Source organism: Hylobates moloch, unplaced genomic scaffold (genome assembly GCF_009828535.3).
Source record: "Hylobates moloch isolate HMO894 unplaced genomic scaffold, HMol_V3 SCAFFOLD_2, whole genome shotgun sequence".
NCBI classification, from domain to species: Eukaryota; Metazoa; Chordata; class Mammalia; order Primates; family Hylobatidae; genus Hylobates; species Hylobates moloch.
Genome location: NW_026652277.1, coordinates 34,789,961 through 34,811,722, shown reverse-complemented (window position 1 = coordinate 34,811,722; position 21,762 = coordinate 34,789,961). Strand labels below are relative to the sequence as shown.

Here is a 21,762-nt window from a genome sequence, read left to right as displayed (position 1 = left end):
ATAATGTAACAGTTAACAACAACCATAAATTTAAAATGTATAATACAGCATTTAAGTAACAGAATATTTAGATGGCCTGACTAAATTTGGCCAGAGATGAAAAAAATGACTGTTAAAAACTTGTGTCTCCTCATTTTGAAGAAACTGAGAATGCCTTTGTTGTACAAAAAAATGGTTGTATCTTATTACTAAGAGAAATAGTTGTTTGTAGTGCTGTGTGGAAGTTCAAATATGTATAAAAATGCACAGGTATGCTGAATAGCCAATGGGGTGAAATGTATGAAATTTTAAACTACTGTCTCTCAGCTCCAAACCTAGGAATCTGCAAACCCTATTTATCCTTTGCCAGATGGCTCTCTGTTGGGTCCTGCAAACAGGAGATGCTAGACAGCATATGCAAGGTTGGGGGAAGAAGGGATTTCCCCTTTTCCATAGGCTTCTACATTCCGGAAGCAGCAGTTCCTTCCCATAATTGCAATTTTCCAAATCCACTTGCAATTTTTCCAACATGCTTCTGCTTTTTTCCCTGTGTCATTATGTACCCTATTAAACTTTATAACATGAGCATTTCTTTCTCTCATTATTTCCCTTCTTTATACTCCTCCTTGCATCTCTGGCCTTTTCCTTTTCCCCTCTTTTCTCTAAAAATGTTATTTTATTTTTCTACCAAAGTCATTTCAACTATATGAAACTTAGTTTTCCACACTGGTCATATGTACTTGTGTTGATAATAATAATATGATGTTACTTAATAAAAACATTTTAAACTTATGTGATGGAAAATGCCTTTTCCTCTACACATGTTGTAGTAATACAATAGGACTTTTGTCTGCCCCTAAAAACTCCCAGTGGGAAGGTCATTAGTAAATACTTTCGTATATAATTAGGAGCAGATGCTCAAAATTTTAATATTCTGAATTGGTCAAAGTATAACTATGTTAAGCATATCAGTGACTCATATTTCTATACATAAATCCAGCATTAAAGATGACAGCCTTCTTCATTAGTGGAGGTAATTTTGAAAAGGGATATGAGTTCTTAAATGTTTAAATATACTAATACAAGGTTTACTCTTCATGAATATGTTCATCATAAGTAAGATGATTAGACATTTGAAGTCAATTTCTAAATGTCATGTTTTATTAGTCATAAATTTGATATAAAGAGGTTTTAATGATAATAATACCATATTATAACATATGTAGAGGTAGTAGATATAGTCATGTTTGCATCAGGGACCTTAAATTATGGAGTTAAAAGTCCTGGCTAATCATCTCTGTATCATTTTTAATATATTGTCCCTCTTTTAACTCCCACATTTTCTACAAAACAATGACTTGTTGATATAAAATGTTGGATGGATGCCATAGATGCAGCAGCAGAATTTAATTCTCAGAGATCATGTAGAATATGAATCATTTGTTGTTGTTCATACTAAATGAATATGGCACCTTCAAAATTAGAACAGATTGCATTCTCAAAACACATGAGAAAATGTTTTTATCAACCAAAGAGTAAAGATAAAATTATTTCTTTGCAAATCTATTACTTCTGAGATTTATGTACTGCAAATAAAAATAATCAAAACTAAAAGTTCTAGATTAAACCACTAACCTAGAAGTTCTGAATTGCATTCTCTTCACAATCTATATAACCACTGACAGGCAATAGCACTCAATCAGGAATTAAGTTGTTAGAATCTGGTTTATCACAGTGCATCATGATCAGCAGTTTCCTTCACTGTTCCTTCTCGGCCTTGATGAAGATGGCAACTATCAGCACTTATTCCTGCTGTTTGCTTATCAAACCCATTTTCTGAACTAATGAAGTTAGACAATTAAATAAAAAATTTATAAAAAGTTTAAAATGTAATGGAAGTACAGGAATTACATAAGTGCACTATGACCAATTCACTCTTCAGTGTGTCAGAAATCATTTATCTAAAATCCTTTACTTGTACTGATGGGCCTGCAGTAAGAAAATTTATTATAATGTGCTCTCTCCCATCAATGGTTAGTTGCGTAATAAGATACCAACAGACCAACCAACAAAGCAAACCCTAAAAAAAATCTGTCCAAGAATCTAAGAATTTTCCATATTCTGTGAGAAAGTATAACAAAAGAAAGAAGTGAGAGTAACAAAATATAGTTTTTAGTCAGAACAACTTTGATTCTTATTCAGCTTAAATTCATTTCTAATGCATTTTTACTATCTTCAGAATCCCAAAGATGTGTGTCCCAGGCCCAGGGGATCTTTATTTTGAGCTCCTGAGACTTTTACCAGCTGACCTGTGACACCTCTTCAGAAGTCTGAATTCTGAATCCCAGGTCCATAAGATCTCTGCAAGCTTTCAAATTTTAGTAATTCTAACCTATGCCTTTTATTCCTCAAGGCTTAATGATGGTGGCATTTCCTGTATCACTACCTCCATGATACCTTAGTGTTCCTTCACCTTTTCAGCTTTTCAATATCCATAATTCCTTATACAATTTTATCTCAAAACTACTAGTATGGTTCTGTCTTCTGACTAGATCCTGACTGACCATAGGCCCTCTCTACCTAAATATATCTTTATGCATTTTGATCTGCAGTAGCCACCTACGGCATGAGACAAGGAGGGTGTTACTCTAACACCTTTCCAGACTTTCAGATAGAAAATGAAGTTCATACTTCATCATCCCTGGGATTTCTAGACCTAAGTCTGTGATTATCCTACCACTACTTCCCAAACTCCAGTCTTACCAGGGTTCACCCACAATGTGAGAGAGCATAAAACAGACCTCAAATTCAGATCTCAATTCCCTTGCTTTTCTACTTTTTGATCCTTCCATGTCCTTCCCACCCAGGAAGGGCTCTCTCTTTCATTTTAACAGGAGACTTCCCCTATCTTGTACTTTTCCTATTCTCTTTCTCATAGAAACACTCTTATATCTCTGCCATCACCATTAGAAGAACATGCTCCAGCTATCCTGCTGGTCCCAAGAGCCATTATAAAGTCATGGCTCCCGACAACTATTGTCTCTGAAATGAGCTTTAAGAAATGTTTCCAAAGTAAAACATTTATTCTTTCCATGCCTTTGCATTCCTGACATAGAAATCCTAATCCTCTGCAAGACAAAGGAGCTTCTGGTTTAAAAAGATGAGTTTCACTTTCAAGGAAGCGTGAAAAAGAAAAAGACATCACTAAATTTTAACATGTTCTTCATTAATATTATATTAATAGAATGATGAAAAGAGACCATAGGCATGAGATTCACCTAGCTTTGAAACATAACTCTACCATTTTTACAATTTTTATAGCTAACTTACTTATAGCCTACTATAGGCAACACAGTGAAATAAATGTAAGTAATAACACACTTAATTCTTACCATGGCCCTATCAGGTACGTCTTGTTATCCTTACTTACTAGTTAAGGAAACTGAAATTTACAGAAGTTGCCTAAACTCATGCAACTAGGCAGTGCAGCTGAGATTTAAAAAGTATTTTTCTAATTTCAAAGCTTTTGCTGTTAAACTTTAACCTAGTTTGAGATAATACACAAAATATTTAACAACTCAAATTAACAAATTAATATATAAATCAAAATTTATTTTTAAATTCCTTTTCATTCTCAACTCTATGTATTATAACTGAAAAGTGATACAAATGTAGCACAAATTGTTCACTAAATAATTCTAACAAATTTCAAGTCATTTGTTAACTTTTAGAAAATGTTGGTATAATTTTTGTGATATATTTTGTTATGAGTCATCACTAGCCAATGATTGCCCTTTCTGAGCCATGAATTGACCTAATAAAGTATATCAAACTCTTCTACTGCCTTTCCCACTAACCTGATAGTCAACTTTTAGTCTCTCAATAACTAAAGGAAAGTTTTAACTTCAACAGTATTGTTTATGATGCTGAATTCTCTCAGTTTATGTTAAACAATAGTGATTACATTTTAAAAAAAAGTTATATACCTTATAATAACATCTGAGATCTTTACGCTTATATAGCTTTTTTAAAAATCACAAAAAAAAGTTTATAATACTATCATACTCATTTTAGTCAACCCTAATTTTTCAAGCCAGAGGAAAGTGCCATGAAATCACCCTAAAGAGAGTGACTTCTATTGGATTGCGTCAGTTTGAATTCTGGCTCTGCAATTTAAACTTTAAACTCTGTGCCTCCATTTCTTCATTTTTAAAGATGACCATAACTACAGTACTCAATGAGTTAATATGCATTTGGAATGGTGCCCGGCATAGAATAAGCACTATATAAGCGTTAACTCTTATTTTCATTAATAAAATTAACTTGACCAATGTCTGTGATACACAGTGTTTTGTGGTTTTTAATAATTTAATTCATTAAATGAAGGTGAAATATAACATACTCTCAGGGTGATTCCCCTAACACACACTCAAAACCAAAACATTCAGCACAGGCAATCTTCCTTTCAATCCTCTGGTAAGTAGAAAGGGTAAATTTATTTGCATTTAACTTTTAACCTGCATAGGTTGACCACTAGAGTTTTAGTGTATTAAAGAATCTTCTTTGAGACTACCCACTACAAGAGTCTTAAACTTGGTTTCCATCTGAGAGGCCTTCCTTGGCCATAAAAATTAAAACCTAAACTCATCTGGTAGGGCAAATGCCCTTACGGTGAAAGTTAGCTTTAGAACTTTACTTGCCACTCCTTAATTTAGCCTATGTATTGTGTACTCCTTACTTTCTAACTCTTGGAAAAATTCATTAATATGTTTTGTTTCTTTTGTGTAGAAGTTTTGTTATTTTCAGAGAGTGGTACAGATACCAGTATATCATAATGCCATTCCAAACACATATTAAATCATTTGAGTACTACTTCTACTTTTATTTTAAAATAATACCTTCACTTCATAAACAAAATTATAATTTGCTGGACATGGTGGCTCACGCCTGTAATCCCAGCACTTTGGGAGGCCGAGGTGGGTGGATCACGAGGTCAGGAGATCGAGACCATCCTGGCTAACATGGTGAAACCCCGTCTCTACTAAATATACAAAAAATTAGCTGGGTGTAGTGGCGGGCACCTGTATTCCCAGCTACTCAGGAGGCTGAGGCAGGAGAATGGCATGAACCCAGCGGGTGGAGCTTGCAGTGAGCCAAGATCGTGCCACTGCACTCCAGCCTGGGCAACAGGGCAAGACTCCATCTCAAAAAACAAAAAAAAGAAAAAAAGAAAAATATAATCATATACAAGAGTCTAAAATAAAGGGTAAAACTGTCCTCCTTTGACCTCTCCCTGGGTCCATTCTAAGAAATAATTCCTTTAAGTAATTAGGTCTTTAAGGGATTTTTGTTGTGGGGTTGTTTTTGTTTTTATTTTGTTGCATGTACCATTACAAGTTTAATATAAGGCCTAATACTGATTTGTGAATTTTTAACATCTGTTAACTCTGCATTATAAATTGAGAAATGTGGAACATATACTATCTCCCAATCTCTTTACTATTTTATATTAAGGTTTCTAAAGTTTATATTCTGTCTTATAATTAAGTCTTCTTTTATTTGTGTAGTTGATTTAAAATAAACCAATTTTTTTAACTGTTATTTTAAGTTTGGGGGTCCATGTGAAGGGCTGTTACATAGGTAAACTTGTACCACAGAGATCTGCTATAGAGATTATTTCACAACCCAGATATTAAGCCAAGTACCCATTGGTTATCTTTTCTACTCCTATCCCTTCTCCCACCTTCCACCCTCAAGAAGACCCAGTGTCTACTGTTTCCTCCTTTGTGTTTATAAGTAATTATCATTTAGCTCCCACTTGTGAGAACATGTAGTAGTTGGTTTTCTGTTTCTGCATTAGGATAATAGCATCCAGCTTCCATCCATGTTCCCACAAAGACATGATCTCATTCTTTTTATGGTTGCATAGTATTCCATGGTGTATATGTACTACATTTTCTTTATCCAATCTGTCATTGATGAGCATTTGGGTTGATTCCATGTCTTTGCTATTGTCAATAGTACTGCAATAAACATTTGCATGCACGTGTCTTTATGGCAGAATAATTTATATTCCTTTGGGAATATACCCAGTAATAAGATTGCTGGGTTGAATGGGATTTCTGTTTTTAGATCTTTGAGGAATTGCCACACTGTCTTCTACAATGGCTGAACTAGTTTACACTCCCACCAACACTCTATAAGCATTCTTTTTTCTCTGCAACCTCACTAGAATCTGTTATTTTTTGACTTCTTAATAATAGCCTTTCTCACTGGTGTCAGATGGTATCTCAGTATAGTTTTGATTTGAATTTCTCTAATTATCAGTGATGTTGAACTTTTTCTAGTTGATTGTTGGCCACATGTATGTCTTCCTTTGATAAGTGTCTGTTCATGTCCTTTGCCCACTTTTTAATGGGGTTTTGTTTTACTCTTGTAAATTTGTTTAAGTTCCTTATAGATGCTGCATATTAGACTTTTGCCAGATGGGTAGATTGCAAAAATTCCCTCCCATTCTGTAGGCTGTCTGCTCACTCTGTTGACACTTTCCTTTACTGTGGAGCTCTTAAGTTTAATCGAATCCCATTTTTCAATTTTTATTTTTTTGAGACGGAGTTTCACCCTGTCACCAGGCTGGAGTGCAGTGGCATGATCTCAGCTCACTGCAACCTCCGCCTCCCAGGTTCAAGTGATTCTCCTGCCTCAGCCTCTCGATACCTGGGACTACAGGCACGCACCACCACGCCCAGCTAATTTTTGTATTTTTAGTAGAGACGAGGTTTCACCATGTTGGCCAGGATGGTCTCAATCTCTTGACCTCGTAATCTACCCACCTCAGCCTCCTAAAGTGCTGGGATTACAGGCATGAGCCACCATGCTCAGCCCAATTTTTACTTTTGCTGCAATTACTTTTGGTGTCTTTGTCATGAAATCTTTACCCACTCTTATGTCCGAGATAGTATTGGCTAGGTTGTTCTGAAGGGTTTTTAGAATTTGTGGTTGCACATGTAAGTCTTTAATCATCTTGAGTTGTTTTCTGTATATGGTATAAAAAGGGGGTCCAGCTTCATTCTTCTGCATATGGTTAACCAGTTATCCTAGTGTCATTTATTGAATTGGGAGTCTTTTCCCCATTTCTTGTTTTTGTCAGATTTGTTGAAGATCAGATGGTTGTAGATGCATGGCCTCATGTCTGGTCTCTCTTTTTTGTTCCACTGGTCTATGTGCCTGTTTTTGTACCAGTACCATGCTGTTTTGGTTACTGCAACCTGCTAGTATAGTTTGAAATCAGGTAACATGATGCCTCCAACTTTGTTCTTTTTGCTTAGGATTGCCTTGGCTATTAAGGCTCTTTTTTTGGTTCCATATGAATTTTTAAAGGTTTTTTTCTAGTTCAGGGAAGAATGTCATTGGTAGTTTCATAGAAATAGCATTGAATCCACAAATTGCTTTGGGCAGTATGGCCATTTTAACAATATTGATTCTTCCTATCCATGAGCATGGTATGTTTTTCCATTTGTTTGTGTCTTCTATCTTCTCTCATTTCTTTGAGCAGTGTTTTGTAATTCTCATTTTAGAGACCTTTCACCTCCCTGGTTAGCTGTATTTCTAGGTATTTTATTCTTTTTGTGGCCTTTGTGAATGAGTTCATTTGTGATTTGGCTCTCAGCTTGACTACTGTTGGTGTATGAAAATATTAATGACATTTGTAGATTGATGTTATATCCTTAAATTTCTCTGAAGTTTTCTATTAGCTGAAGGAGCTTTTGGGCCAATACTATGGGATTTTCTAAATATAGGATCATGTCGTCTGCAAACAGATATAGTTTGGCTTCCTCTCTTCCTATTTGGATGCCTTTTATTTTTTTCTCCTGCCCGGTGGCTCTGGCTAGGACTTCCAATACTATGTTGAATAAAAGTGGTGAGAGAAAGCAACCTTCTCTTGTGACAGTTTTCAAAATGAATACTTCCAGCTTTTGTGCATTCAGTATAAGGTAGGCTGTGGATCTGTCCTAAATGGCTTTTATTATTTTGAGGAATATTCCTTCAATACCTAGTTTATTGAGAGTTTTAAACATGCAGGGGTGTTGAATTTTATCAGAAGCCTGTCTGAATCTATTGAAATAATCATGTAGTTTTTGTCTTTAGTTCAGCTTATGTGATAAATCACATTATCAATTTGCATATGTTGAAACAACCTTGAATATTGGAAATAAATCCTACTTCATCATGGTGGATTACCTTTTAGATATGCTGCTGGATTCAGTTTGCAAGTATTTTGTTGAGGATTTTTGCATCAATGTTCACTAAAGATGTTGGCTTGAAGATTTTTGTTTTTGTTTTTTGTTGTTTTTTTTTTGTTTGTTTTGTTTTTGTTTTTGTTTTTGTTGTGTGTGTGTGTGTGTGTGTGTGTGTGTTTCTGCCAAGTTTTGGCATCAAGATAATCCTGGTCTCATAGAATGAGTTGGGAAGTAGTCCCTTCTCTTCAAGTTTTTTGAATAGTTTCTGTAGAAACTGTACCAGCTCTTCTTTGTACATCTGGTAGAATTCAGCTGTGAATCCATCAGGTCTTAGTCTTTTTTTTTGGTTGGTAGGCTATTTATTACTGATTCAATTTCGGAACTCATTATTGGTCTGTGCAGGGAATCAATTTCTTCCTGGATCAAGTCTTGGGAGGGTGTATGTGTCCAGGAATTTACCCATCTCTTCTAGGTTTTGTACTTTGTGTGTAAAGATGTTTGTAGTAGTTTCTGATGGCTGATTTTATTTCTGTGGGATTTGTAGTAACATTCCCTTTGTCATTTCTAATTGTGTTAGTTTGAATCTTCTCTCTTTGCTTCATAAGTCTAGCTAGTGGCCTATGTATTTTATTAATTTTTTCAAAAACCAACTCCTGGATTCTTTGATCTTTTGAATGTTTATTCATGTCTTGATTTCTTGCAGTTAGATCTGATTTTTGTTATTTTTCATCTTCTACTAGTTTGGGGGTTAATTTATCCTTGCTTCTCTAATTTTTCCAGTTGTGAAGCTAGGTTGTTAATTTGAAATTTGTCCAAATTTTTTTTGAATTTTATTTTAAGTTCTGAGATACATTTGCAGAACATGCTAGTTTGTCACATAGATAAAAGTGTGCCACGTTGGTTTGTGGCACCTATCTACCCATCACCTAGGTATTAAGCCTCACATGCATTAGCTATTTTTCCTGATGCTCTCCTTCCCCCTGGGCCCCAAACAGGCCCCAGTGTGTGTTGTTCCCCTCCCTGTGTCCATGTGTTCTCATTTTTCAGCTCCTACTTATGAGTGAAAACATGCGGTGTTTGGTTTTCTGTTCCTGTATTAGTTTGCTGAGAATGATGGCTTCCAGCTCCATCCATGTCCCTGCAAAGGACATAACCTCATTCCTTTTTATGACTGCATAGTATTCCATAGTGTATATGTAATACATTTTCTTTATCCAGTCTATCATTGATGGTCATTTGGGTTGATTCCATGTCTTTGCTATTGTGAATAGTGCTGCAATAAAGATATGTGTGGATGTATCTTTATAATAGAAGTATTTATATTCCTTTGGATATATATCCAGTAATGGGATTGCCAGATCAATTGGTATTTCTGGTTCTAGATCATTAAGGAATCGCCATACTGTCTTCCACAATGGTTGAACTAATTTACATTCCCACCAACAGCATAAAAGTGTTCCTATTTCTCCACAGTCTTGCCAGCATCTGTTGTTTCCTGACTTTTCAATAATCACCATTCTGACTGGCATAAGATGGTATCTTATTGTGGTTTTGATTTGCATTTTTCTAATAGTCAGTGATGTTGAGCTTTTTTTCATTTGTTTATTGGCCACATAAATGTCTTCTTTTGAGAATTCTCGGTTCATGTCCTTTGCCCACTTTTTGATGGGGTTGTTTTTTCTTGTAAATTTGTTTAAGTTCCTTGTAAATTCTGGATATTAGACCTTTGTCAGGCGGGTGGATCAAAAAAATTTTCTCCCATTCTCTAGGTTGCCTGTTCACTCTGATGAAAATTTCTTTTGGTGTGCAGAAGCTCTTTAATTAGATCCCATTTGTCAATTTTTTCTTTTGTTGAAATTGCTTTTGGCGATTACATCATAAAACCTTTGCCCAAACCTATGTCCAGAATGTTGTTGCCTAGATTTTCCCCCAGGGTTTTTATGGTTTCGGCTTTTACATTTAAGTCTTTAATCCATCTTGAGTTAATTTTTGTATAAGGTGTAAGGAAGGGATCCAGTTTCAATTTTATGTATATGGCTGGCCAGCTTTCTTAGCACCATTTATTAAATAGGGAATTCTTTCCCCCTTGCTTGTTTTTGTCAAAGATCAGATGGTTGTAGATATGTGGTCTTATTTCTGAGATCTCTATTCCGTTCCGTTGATCTATGTGTCTCCTTTAGTCCCAGTACTATGCTGTTTTGGTTACTGTAGCCTTGTAGTGTAGTTTGAAGTTAGGCAGTGTGATGCCTCCAGGTTTGCTCTTTTTGTTTAGAATTGTCTTGGCTGTATGGGCTCTTTTTTTTGTTCGATATGAAGTTTAAAGTAGTTTTTTCTAATTCTTTGAAGAATGCCAATGGTAGTTTGATGGGAATAGCATTGAATCTATAAATTACTTTGAGCAGTATGGCTGTTTTCATGACATTGATTCTTCCTATGAGGATGGAATGTATTTCCGTTTGTTTGTGTCCTCTCTTATTTTCTTGAGCAGTGGTTTGTAGTTCTCCTTAAAGAGGTCCTTCACATTCCCTGTTAGCTGTATTCCCAGGTATTTTATTTTTTTGTAGCAAGTGTGAATGGGAGTTATTCATGATTTGGCTCTGTGCTTGTCTATTGTTGGTGTATAGGAATACTTGTGATTTTTGCACATTGATTTTGTATCCTGAGACTGCTGAAGTTCCTTTCAGCTTAAGGAGATTTGGGCTGAGACAATAGGGTTTTCTAGATTTAGGATCATATTGTCTGCAAACAGAGACAATCTGACTTCCTCTCTTCCTAGTTGAATACCCTTTATTTCTTTCTCTTACCTGATTGCCTTGGCCAGAACTTCAAATACTATGTTGAACAGGAGTGGTGAGAGAGGGCATCCTCATCTTGTGCCAGTTGTCAAGGAGAATGCTTCCAGCTTTTGCCCATTCAGTATGATATTAGCTGCAGGTATGCCATAAATAGCTCTTATTATTTTGAGATATGTTCCAGGTTTTTAAATAGGAGGTTGAATTTTATCGGAGGCCCTTTCTGTGTTTATTGAAAAAAATTTTTTCATATAAATATTATATAAATATAAATAATTATATATTATATAATAAATAAATTGTAAAATATATATTATATATAATATAATATATATATTATTATATATATAATATATAAATAAATATATAAAAACTTCATATAAATATTCTATGTTCATCAGGGATATTGGCCTGAAGTTTTCTTTTTTTGTTTTGTCTCTGACAGGTTTTGGTATCAGGATGATGCTGGCTTCATAAAATTAGTTATGGAGAAGCCCTGCCTTTTCAGTTGTTTGGAATCATTTTAGAAGAAATGGTACCAGCTCCTCTTTGTACCACTGGTAGAATTTGTCTGTGAATTCATCTGATACTGGGCTTTTTTTGGTTGATAGGTTATTTATTACTGCCTCAATTTCAGAACTTGTTATTGGTCTATTCAAGGATTTGACTTCTTCCTGCTGTAGTATGTGTGGTGTATGTGTCCAGGAATTCACTCATTTCTTCTAGATTTTCTAGTTTATTTGCATAGAGGTGTTTATAGTATTCTCTAATGGTTGTTATATTTCTGTGGGGTCAATGGTATTATCCTTTTTATCATTTTTTATTGTGTCCACTTGATTCTTCTCTTTTTTCTTCTTTAGTACACTAGCTACATTAACTTTGCCCACAAGTTAATGCAGTTTCTTCATAGTTTCATTAATTTTTTCAAAAACCCAGCTCCTGGATTCATCAATTTTGGAAGAATTTTTCGCATCTCCATCTCCTTCAGTTCCACTCTGATCTTAGTTATTTCTTGTCTTCTGCTAGCTTTTGGATTTGTTTGCTCTTGCTTCTCTAGTTGTTTTATTTGTAATGTTAGGGTGTCGATTTGAGATTTTTCTAGCTTTCCGATGTGGGCACTTAGTGCTAGAAGTTTCCCTCTTAACACTGCTTTAGCTGCTTTCCAGAGATTCTTTTACATTGTCTCTTTGTTTTCATTGGTTTCAAAGAACTTCTTGATTTCTGCCTTAATTTCATTATTTACCCAGGAATCATTCAGGAGCAGGATGTTCAATTTCCATGTAGTTGTGCGGTTTTTAGTGAGTTTCTTCATCCTGAGTTCTAATTTGATTGCTCTGTGGTCTGAGAGACTGTTTTGTATGACTTCCGTTCTTTTGCATTTGCTGAGGAGTGTTTTACTTCCAATTATGTGATCGATTTTAGAGTAAGTTCTGTGTGGCACTGAGAAGAATGTCTATTCTGTTGTTTTGGGGTAGAGAGTTCTGTAGATATCTATCAGTTACACTAGATCCAGAGCTGAGTACAAGTCCTGACTATCCTTGTTAATTTTCTGTCTCAATGATCTGTCTAATGTTTACAGTGAGGTGTTAAAGTCTCCCGCTATTATTGTATGGGACTCTAAGTCTCTTCATAGGTCTCTAAGAACTTGCTTTATGAATCTGGGTGCTCCTGTATTGGGTGCATATATATTTAGGATGGTTAATTCTTCTTATTAAATTCATTCCTTTACCGTTATGTAATGCCCCTCTTTGTCTTTTTATCTTTGTTGGCTTTAAAGTCTGTTTTGTCAGAGACTAGGATTGCAACCCCTGCTTTTTTCTGTTTTCCATTTGCTTGGTAAATTTTCCTCCATCCCTTTATTTTTAGCCTAAGTGTGTCTTTCTGCATGAGATGTGTCTCTTGAATATGCACACTGATGATTTGGGACACTCTCCAATTTGCCAGTCTGTGCTTTTTAACTGGGGCATTTAGCCCATTTACATTTAAGGTTAACATTGTTATGTTATTAAATTTGATCCTGTCATCATGATGCTAGCTGGTTATTTTGCCCACAAATTAATGCAGTTTCTTCATAGTTTCATTGGTCTTTGTACTTCAATGTGTTTTACAGTGGCTGGTACCAGTTTTACCTTTCCTTATTCAGTGCTTCCTTCAGGAGATCTTGCAAGGCAGGCCTGGTGGTGATGAATTCCCTCAGCATTTGCTTGTCTGAAAATGATTTTATTTCTCCTTACTTATAAAGCTTAGTTTGGCACCCATCTTTGCTGTTCTCTAGCCTCCTGTGGTTTATTTTAAAATCACAATAAAGTGATACAGGAGCTGAAGGACGAAATAGCTGATATAAAAAAGAACCTAACAGGTCTAACAAAGCTGAATAACACAATACAAGAATTTCACAATGGAATTGCAAGTATTAATGGCAGAATAAACCAAGCTGTGGAAAGAATCTTAGAATTTGAAGACTGGTTCTCTGAAATAAGACAGTCAGACAAAATCAGAGAAAAAAGAACAAAAAGAAATGAACAAAACCTCCAAGAAGTATGGGATTATTTTAAGAGGCCAAGTCTATGAATCACTGGCATCCCTGAAAGGGAAGGGAAAAAAGCAAACAACTTGGAAAACATATTTAAGGATATCATCCATGACTACTTTCCCAGTTTTGCTAGAGAGGCCAACAGTCAAATTCAGGAAATACATATAACTTCTGCAAGATGCTACACAAGAAGATTATCCCTGAGACACAGAATCCTAGATTTTCCACGGTTGAAATGAAAGAAAGAATGTTAAAGGCACCTAGAGAGAAAGAGCAGGTTACCTACAAAGGGATCTCCATGAGGCTAACAGCCGACCTCTCAGCTGAAGCCCTATAAACCAAGAGACTGGGGGATTTATATTATCATTATTATTCCCTACAGAGCCAAGTAGTGTGACCATACACAAGTAATAAATTTTATGTCATCAAACTCCTGCCTCTTAAAGAATATGTCATACATGAGCTAAAACAACTTCTTCATTAATTAGTTTTCACTTTACTTTGTCTAGGAAATGCTCGGTTCATATTCATCTTTGTCTTTATGTCACCCTTCTTTTGTTTCCTTTTTTATTTCGCTGGAGCAACTCCACATATGAAGACATAGAGTTACTAAACTTTCTGAACTATTGCATGTCAGAAAATTATTTTCTTGATTCATTTAATTGAAACTTTAGGTAGAGGGAGAACTCTATATCCAAAATCATTTCCCCTGAGAAATTTAAGAAAATATTACTTCATCATCTCCTAGCCTTGAAATGTGGCTAATGTTGCTAAGCTAGTACCTGACATAAGTTATATTTCTCATCCCTTTGTGGGTTACCCAGTGACTTTACTCTGTGGAAGCTTCAAGGATATTTTCTTCAGTTAAGATCTTCTGAAAATGAAAAAAAAAAAGCGAACAGGACATAGGTATTTTTATATTTATCCTCCTTGGCATTCTGTTGAGCTCCTCAAATCAGTAACTTAGGTTTTTATTCAGTTTGAAACAACTTTCTGTTTTCTATATCAAATAATTATTGTCTCAACATTCTGCTTCTAGAATGCTCAGTAAACAGATGTTTGGTTTATGTTCATCCTCCATTTGTCATTTTTTTTTCTATTTATAATCATCTAATGCTTATGTCATGGCTTTTTTAAAAGAATAAAAAATATTTCCCTGGGATGTTGTAAAAGAAATAAGAAGAACCAGAAGTCTGGAAGGGAGCTATATTTTTTATGCAAAGATACAACTTGGAAAATTAAGCTATCAAATCATCCTTTAAGGCTGCAGCACATCCATAAGTAAAATACCTGGGAGGTAAATTTTATTTTTATTTAAGGTAAATAATAAAATTAATTCCATTACTTCATACATTTGAGATATTATTTCAATTTTATTTTGAGATCAATAATTTGGATTTTTCATTACATACACATTATACACCCACCTGTTTGAAGTGTATTGTCATTTGCAAAAGAGATTTAAAAACCAAGCTTTCTATGTGACTAAACTATTCTGCTTCTTGGGTAACCAGAGTCCCACTGAATAATTTTAATTGCAAATGTTTCATGCCAGAAAAGAGAACACTAAAAAGAAGTTTTCAGATCTAAAGAGGGACAAAGTTAAAAGAAAAATATGTAAATTGATTCAAAAATATTGGTGAAGCAACTTGTCTTCCTTTAGAGCAGATGTGCACCACCTTTTTTCACTACAAACATAAAGTTTAACATATATATGTATATGCATATATGTGTGTACATATATATATATATATATATACACACACACATATATATACACACTGCCTTCCTATGGATGCTTTCAGAAATTTCCATTGTTTTTTCCTACTACCTGTGATATTATGATAGAAATAACTTTGAATCCATTCAATGATTCTTAAGCATAAAAGCATTATATTAGTAATAAATTAGTCATGGCATACTTCACAATGGATCCTGAGGTGTGTACAACAATGACTCATTGAAAAATACAGTTGAACTCTAAAATTCCTCAAGATGAAGAAATGATCCATTAAAACAGCACTATTAGTTTAAAATTACTCAGAATCTACTACATGTAAAGAATATTGCTAGATGATTTTAAACTGTCTTTTGAATTTATAATTACAAAAATCTCATAGACTAGAACCTGATACTAATTTTGACTACATCTCAGATTCCAATAATGCCTCAGAAAAAAAAAATAAGTCCACTCCTGAATAGCTTTCACCAAATTAATCTAATTCCTATGATTTCCAAGACATTCAGGGTTATATTAACTAGCATTGCATTTGTCACTTCCCTTAAATTAGTTCATCATGATCTTGTACCAGTTATTTTACAATCAAAAATATTACAAATCAACTGTTGGCATTATCTCATGTAGCAGAATTTTATTTCAGCAAGCTATACTGTTTTCATTGATTAGTTACATTTTAAACCTTGTTTAATAATCCTGTTTTGAAATTTCTTATTAACAATATCTTCTCAAGATAGTCCAATTTCTACAAAAATGTATTTTAATAACACCTTGTTCACAAAAGGCTACACTGTAACATTTGTCTTTGTCTGTTTGGGGTGCTATAACAAAATACCATAAACTGAGTAGCTTGTAAATGAAATTTGTTTCTCACAGGTCTGTAGGCTAGAAAGTCCAACATCAAGGCACAAGCAGACTCAGTATCTGGAGAGGCCCTGCTTCCTCATAGACAGTACCTTCTCTGAGTCCTCATGGTAAAAGGGGCAAACGAGCCCGCCCGGGCCTATTTTATAAGAGTACTAATCCCATTTATGAGGTCTCCACCCTCATGACATAATCACCTCCCAGAAAGTGTCACCTCCTAATACCATCACCTTGGGAGTTAGGATTTCAACATATGAATTTTAAGAGGATACAAACATTTAGACTCTAGCAACATTATCACTGGGTCCAACTTTTTAACTCTAAATTTTACTTTGATATATTTGTAAATTCAATCTGAATTACTCAACTACTCATTTTTTAATTTAATCTGCTTTACTGTTTTCAATTTACTCACTATTAGGTATTTATTTAGAAAATGGAAATTCAGAAAAATTTATAGCCATACCATTTAACATGCAGGTCAATAGGAGTAAAAATAAATCACTCGGGAGTCTTAGATTTCAAGATGAATTCACATTGAAAAGAGAAAACATTTGCACTATGAGTAAAATGAGTTGAACCTAGTAAATCTTTTACTCCAGAATCACAACACAGCAAGTTCAGCTTTCATGTATGTCCTAAGAATGAATGTTCTCTGACCCTACAAGGGATGTTCCATGTAATAATCTCTCATATAGCAATTCTGGACTTTGGCGTAGCTTGAAGAATTTTGTTGAACTTCAAGAATATAAAAGTATCAGTCTAGCCAAGGAGGTTACAGCACGCTACCAGTTACCTCACTCAGGTCCTAATATAATGTTTATGTTATGCAGCCTCCTCCATGATTTCTAGATAATGAAAATATTTGATCGTAGGAGTCTCCTTACCATATCTGATACTTTCATAGTTCTTTTGGCTCTTGACAAGAAAGCAGCATATTTGTTAGTCAAGTTAGGTAATTCATCAGAAATTCCACCACCCTGTGAATGCCAAAATGCCTGTTAAAAGAAGGGGTTAAAAAGAGTACATCATTTATTTTTATCAATACAAGAGGCACTATAAATAATAAGTTTGCAATGAAGGTCATCAGTATTATCTGGCGTTAAAGACACATATTCATAAAAAAATAAAATTTTCAAAATATGACACAGAAATGAAAAACTGTAAATCAATGAGATATTAAAATAGAAAAAGAATTGATTATATGAACCTCTAGGTAAGTATAATGGATCTGCACACATTACTTAAACATATTAGCTATGTTCTATTTCATAACCAGCAAGTTCTGTCTCAATAATATATTAGTGCAAGATATTTAGCCAATTATATAGTATTATTTAACAATTTATTATTAATAAAAATATATTTACATTTAACCATTTAATTATGTGGCAATTCTGGGTTAATATATTTTCTAAGCAAAATGATCCACTCTCTTAAATATCATAATTCTTTATATGCATTAAAGATTTAAATGAATAGGCTAGAGGAATCTAGTAATGTAATATTTTAATGAGCAATTAATCCTTGTGATACTCTTTCTAATCTGTCATACAATTTATTTGTATTCATTTAATTAAATAGAATAAACAGCAGCAACATCCTTTGTACATGCAAAAGGGATAAGAATCTATTTTCCCATTTTTTTACACATTTTATTTTTTTGTTTCAGAATTTGAAATTCACAGTTAATATTTCAGAATTTGACACATAGTAGCGAATATACATATTTCTTTCTTGGCCCATTTTTTGGTAACATTAATTTACTAAAACACCCATTACCCACCTAATGTATCTGTGACACGATCTGCCTCTCTACCCAAAATGCTGAAGATGGCACATCTCCACTTTTTTCCACATGGTATTATTCCACCCTATCCACTCCAGATAATATAGGTAGCTTCTATCACTTTCAAAAATAGAACAATCACAGTCGCGTCTTTTAAAAATGTGAAAGCCTTTGAATATAGAACATCTAAGCCAGCATTATTATTTTTGTGTAGTTTTTAAACTGTTTAAAGCTGAAAAAAACCTATTTTTATAACAATTTTTTATTTCAATAGCTTTTGCGGTACAAGTGGTTTGTCCTTACATAGATGGATTGTATAGTGGTGAATTATTAGATTTTAGTGCACCCATCACCTAAGTAGTGTACATTGTACCCAATAAGTAGTTTTTTATCCCTATTCTCCTCCCAACCTCCCTTTCTGAGTCTCCAAAGTCCATTCCATCACTCTGTGTGCCTTTGCGTACCCATGGCTTAGCTCTCACTTATCAGTGAAAACTTATACAGTATTTGGTTTTTCATTCCTGAGTTAATTCACTTAGAATAATGGCCTCCAGCTCCATCCAAGTTGCTGCAGAAGATATTATGTTATTCTTTTTTATGACTGAGTAGTATTCCATGTGTATATATACCACATTTTCTTTATCCACTCATTGGTCAATGGGCACTAAGATTGGTTCCATATCTTTGCAATTGTGAATTTGGCTACAATAAGCATACACATGCAGGTGTCTTTTTAATCTATTGACTTATTTTCCATTGGGTAAATACCCAGTAGTGGGATTGCTGGATCAAATCGTAGATCTATTTTTAGTTATCTAAGAAATCTCCATACTGTTTTCCATAGAGATTATACTAACTTACACTCCTACCATTAATATATAAGCATTCCCTTTTCAAGACCCCAACATCTATTTTTGGGGGGTTTTCTTGTTTTTTGTTTTTTACTTTTTAACATTGGCCATTCTTGGATGAGTACAGTGGCTCACACCTGTAATCCCACCAATTTGGGAGGCCAAATTAGGCAGATCACTTGAGCCCATGAGTTCATGATCAGCCTGAGCAACATGGTGAAACCCTATCTCTACAAAAAACACAAAAATTAGCTGAGTGTGGTGGCACATGCCTGTGGTCCCTGCTATTGGAGAGGCTGAGGTAGGAGGATCACTTGAGCCTGGGAGATCAAGGCTGCAGTGACCCATAATCACACTACTGCACTCCAGCCTGGGTGAGGCAGTGAGACCCTGTCTCAAAAAAATAATAATAGAAATAGTGGCCATTCTTGCAGGAGTAAGGTGGTATCTCATTGTGGTTTTAATTTGCATTTCCCTGATAACAAGTGATGTTGAATATTTTTTCATATGTTTGTTGGCCATTTGTATATCTTCTTTCAATAAATGTCTATTCATGTCAGTTGCCCACTTTGTCATGAAATTTTTTTTTTCTTGCTGGTTTGTTTGGGTTCCTTGTAGATTCTGCATTAGTCCTTTGCCCAATGCATAGTTTGCAATATTTTCTCCCATTCTGTGGGTTGTCTGTTTACTCTGGTGATTATTTCTTTTGCTATACAGAAGCTCTGTAGTTTAATTAGGTCTAATTTGTTTATTTTTGCTTTAGTTCCATTTGCTTTAGGGGACTTAGTCATGAATTCTTTGCCTAAGCCAATGTCCAAAAGAGTTTTTCTTATGTTATCTTCTAGAATTTTTAAGGTTTCAGGTATTAGATTCATCTTTAATCCATCTTGAGTTGCTTTTTATATAAAATGAGATGTAGGGATCCAGTTTCATTCTTCTAAATGTAGCTATTCAGTTTTCCCAGCACCATTTATTGAATAGGGTGTCCATTCCCCAATTTATGTTGTTCTGTGCTTTGTCAAAGATCAGTTGGTTGTAAACATTTGGCTTTATTTCTGCATTCTGTATTCTGATCCATTGATCTATATGTCTACTTTTATACAAGTACTATGCATTTTGATAACTACAGCTTTGTAGTACAATTTGAAGTCCAGTAATGTGCTGCCTCCAGATTTGTTCTTTTAGCTTTGTATTGCTTTGGCTAAGCAGGCTCTTTTTTGATTCCATATGAATCATAGGATTGTTTCTTTTAATTCTGTGAAAAATGATGGTATTTTGATAGGAATTGCATTGAATCTGTAGATTGCTTTGGGCAGTACGGTCATTTTCACAATATTGATTCTTCCAATCCACGAGAATGGGATGTGTTTCCATTTGTTTGTGTCATCTATGATTTCTTTCAGCAGTGTTTTGTAGTTCTCCTTGTAAAGATCTTTCACCTCCTTGGTTAGTATATTCCAGGATATTTTATCTTTTCTGCAGCTATTGTAAAGGTGATTGAGTTTATTTCATTCTCAGTTTGGTCATTGTTGCTGTATATCAGTGTTACTGATTTGTGTGCGCTGATTTTGTAACCTGAGACGTTACTGAATTTGATTATCAAATCTAATCTTATCTCTAGGCTTACCCAGTCAACACTTTTGAGAAGTGAAGTCTCTAGGGTTTTCTGTGATACATAATCATATCATTGATGAACAGCAATAGTTTTACTTCCTTTTTTGCAATCTAAATGCACTGTATTTCCTTCTGTTGCCTGATTGGTCTGGCTAGGATTTCTGGTATTTTGCTGACTGGAAAGTGGTGAAAGTGGGGATCCTTGTCTTGTTCCAATTCTCAGTGGGAATGATTTCAACTTTTCCTCATTCAATATAATGTTGGCTGTGGGTTTGTCATAGATGGTGTCATTAATTTGAACTAAGTCCCTTTTATACCTAGTTTGTTGAGGGTTTTTAATCATAAAAAGATGCTAGATTTTATCAAATGCTTTTTTGCAGCTATTGAGATAATCATATGGTTTTTGTTTTTAATTCTGTTCATGTGATGAATCATATTTACTGACATGCTTATGTTAAACCATCCCTGCATCCCTTGAATGAAGTCCACTTGATCATGATGTATTATCTTTCTGATGTGCTGATAGATTCAGTTATCTAGTATTTTGTTGAGAATTTTTGCGTCTATGTTCATCAGGGATATTGGTCTGTAGTTTTCTTTTTTTGTTATGTTCTTTCCTGGTTCTGGTATCAGGGTAACACTGGCTTAATAGAATGAGTTAGGGAGGATTCCCTCTTTCTCAATCTTTTGTAATAGTTTCGTCAGTAGGATTGGTACCAATTCTTTGAATGCCTGGTAGAATTCAGCTGTGAACCCATCTGATCCTGGGCTTTTTTTCTTTGTTGTCAATTTTTAATTACTGATTTAATATTGCTGCTTGTTATTGGTCTGGTCTGGGTTGCTATTTCTTCCTGATTTAATCTAAAAAAAGTTGTATGTTTCCAGGAATTTATCCATTTCCTCTAGATTTCCTAGCTTGTGTGCATAGTTTGTGTTTCTAGTTTGTGTTCATGGCAATCTCAAGTGATCTTTTGTGTTTCTGTGGTGTAGGTTGTAATGTCTCCAATTTTATTTCTAATTGACCTTATTTGAATCTTCTCTCTTCTTTTCTTGGTTAATCTAGCTAAAGTTCTATCAATTTTGTTTGCCTTTTCAAAGAACCAACTTTTTGTTTCATTGATATTTTGTATTGATTTTTTGTTCAAGTTCATGTAGTTCTAATCTAATCTTTGTTACTTCTTTTCTTCTAGATTTGGGCTTAGTTTGTTCTTGTTTCTCTAATTCTTCGAGGTGTTACATTAGGTTGTCAGTTTGTGGTCTTTCAGGCTCTGATATAGGCATTTAGTGCTACAAACATTCCTCTTAGCACTGCATTTGCTGTATCCCAGAAGTTTTGATGACTCATGTCACTATTATTCATTT

The 21,762-nt window shown here is 34.5% G+C and overlaps 1 protein-coding gene across 2 annotated transcripts in view; it reads right to left on the bottom strand.

The window, feature by feature from the left end:
• STPG2 (sperm tail PG-rich repeat containing 2) overlaps positions 1–21,762 on the bottom strand; it is a 688,703-nt gene that overhangs the window by 473,982 nt on the left and 192,959 nt on the right. For both annotated transcript variants that reach the window (XM_058432763.1, XM_058432765.1), the window contains exon 10: positions 17,034–17,144. In XM_058432763.1, the coding sequence (XP_058288746.1) occupies positions 17,034–17,144 (111 nt within the window). The remainder of the gene's footprint in view (positions 1–17,033; positions 17,145–21,762) is intronic.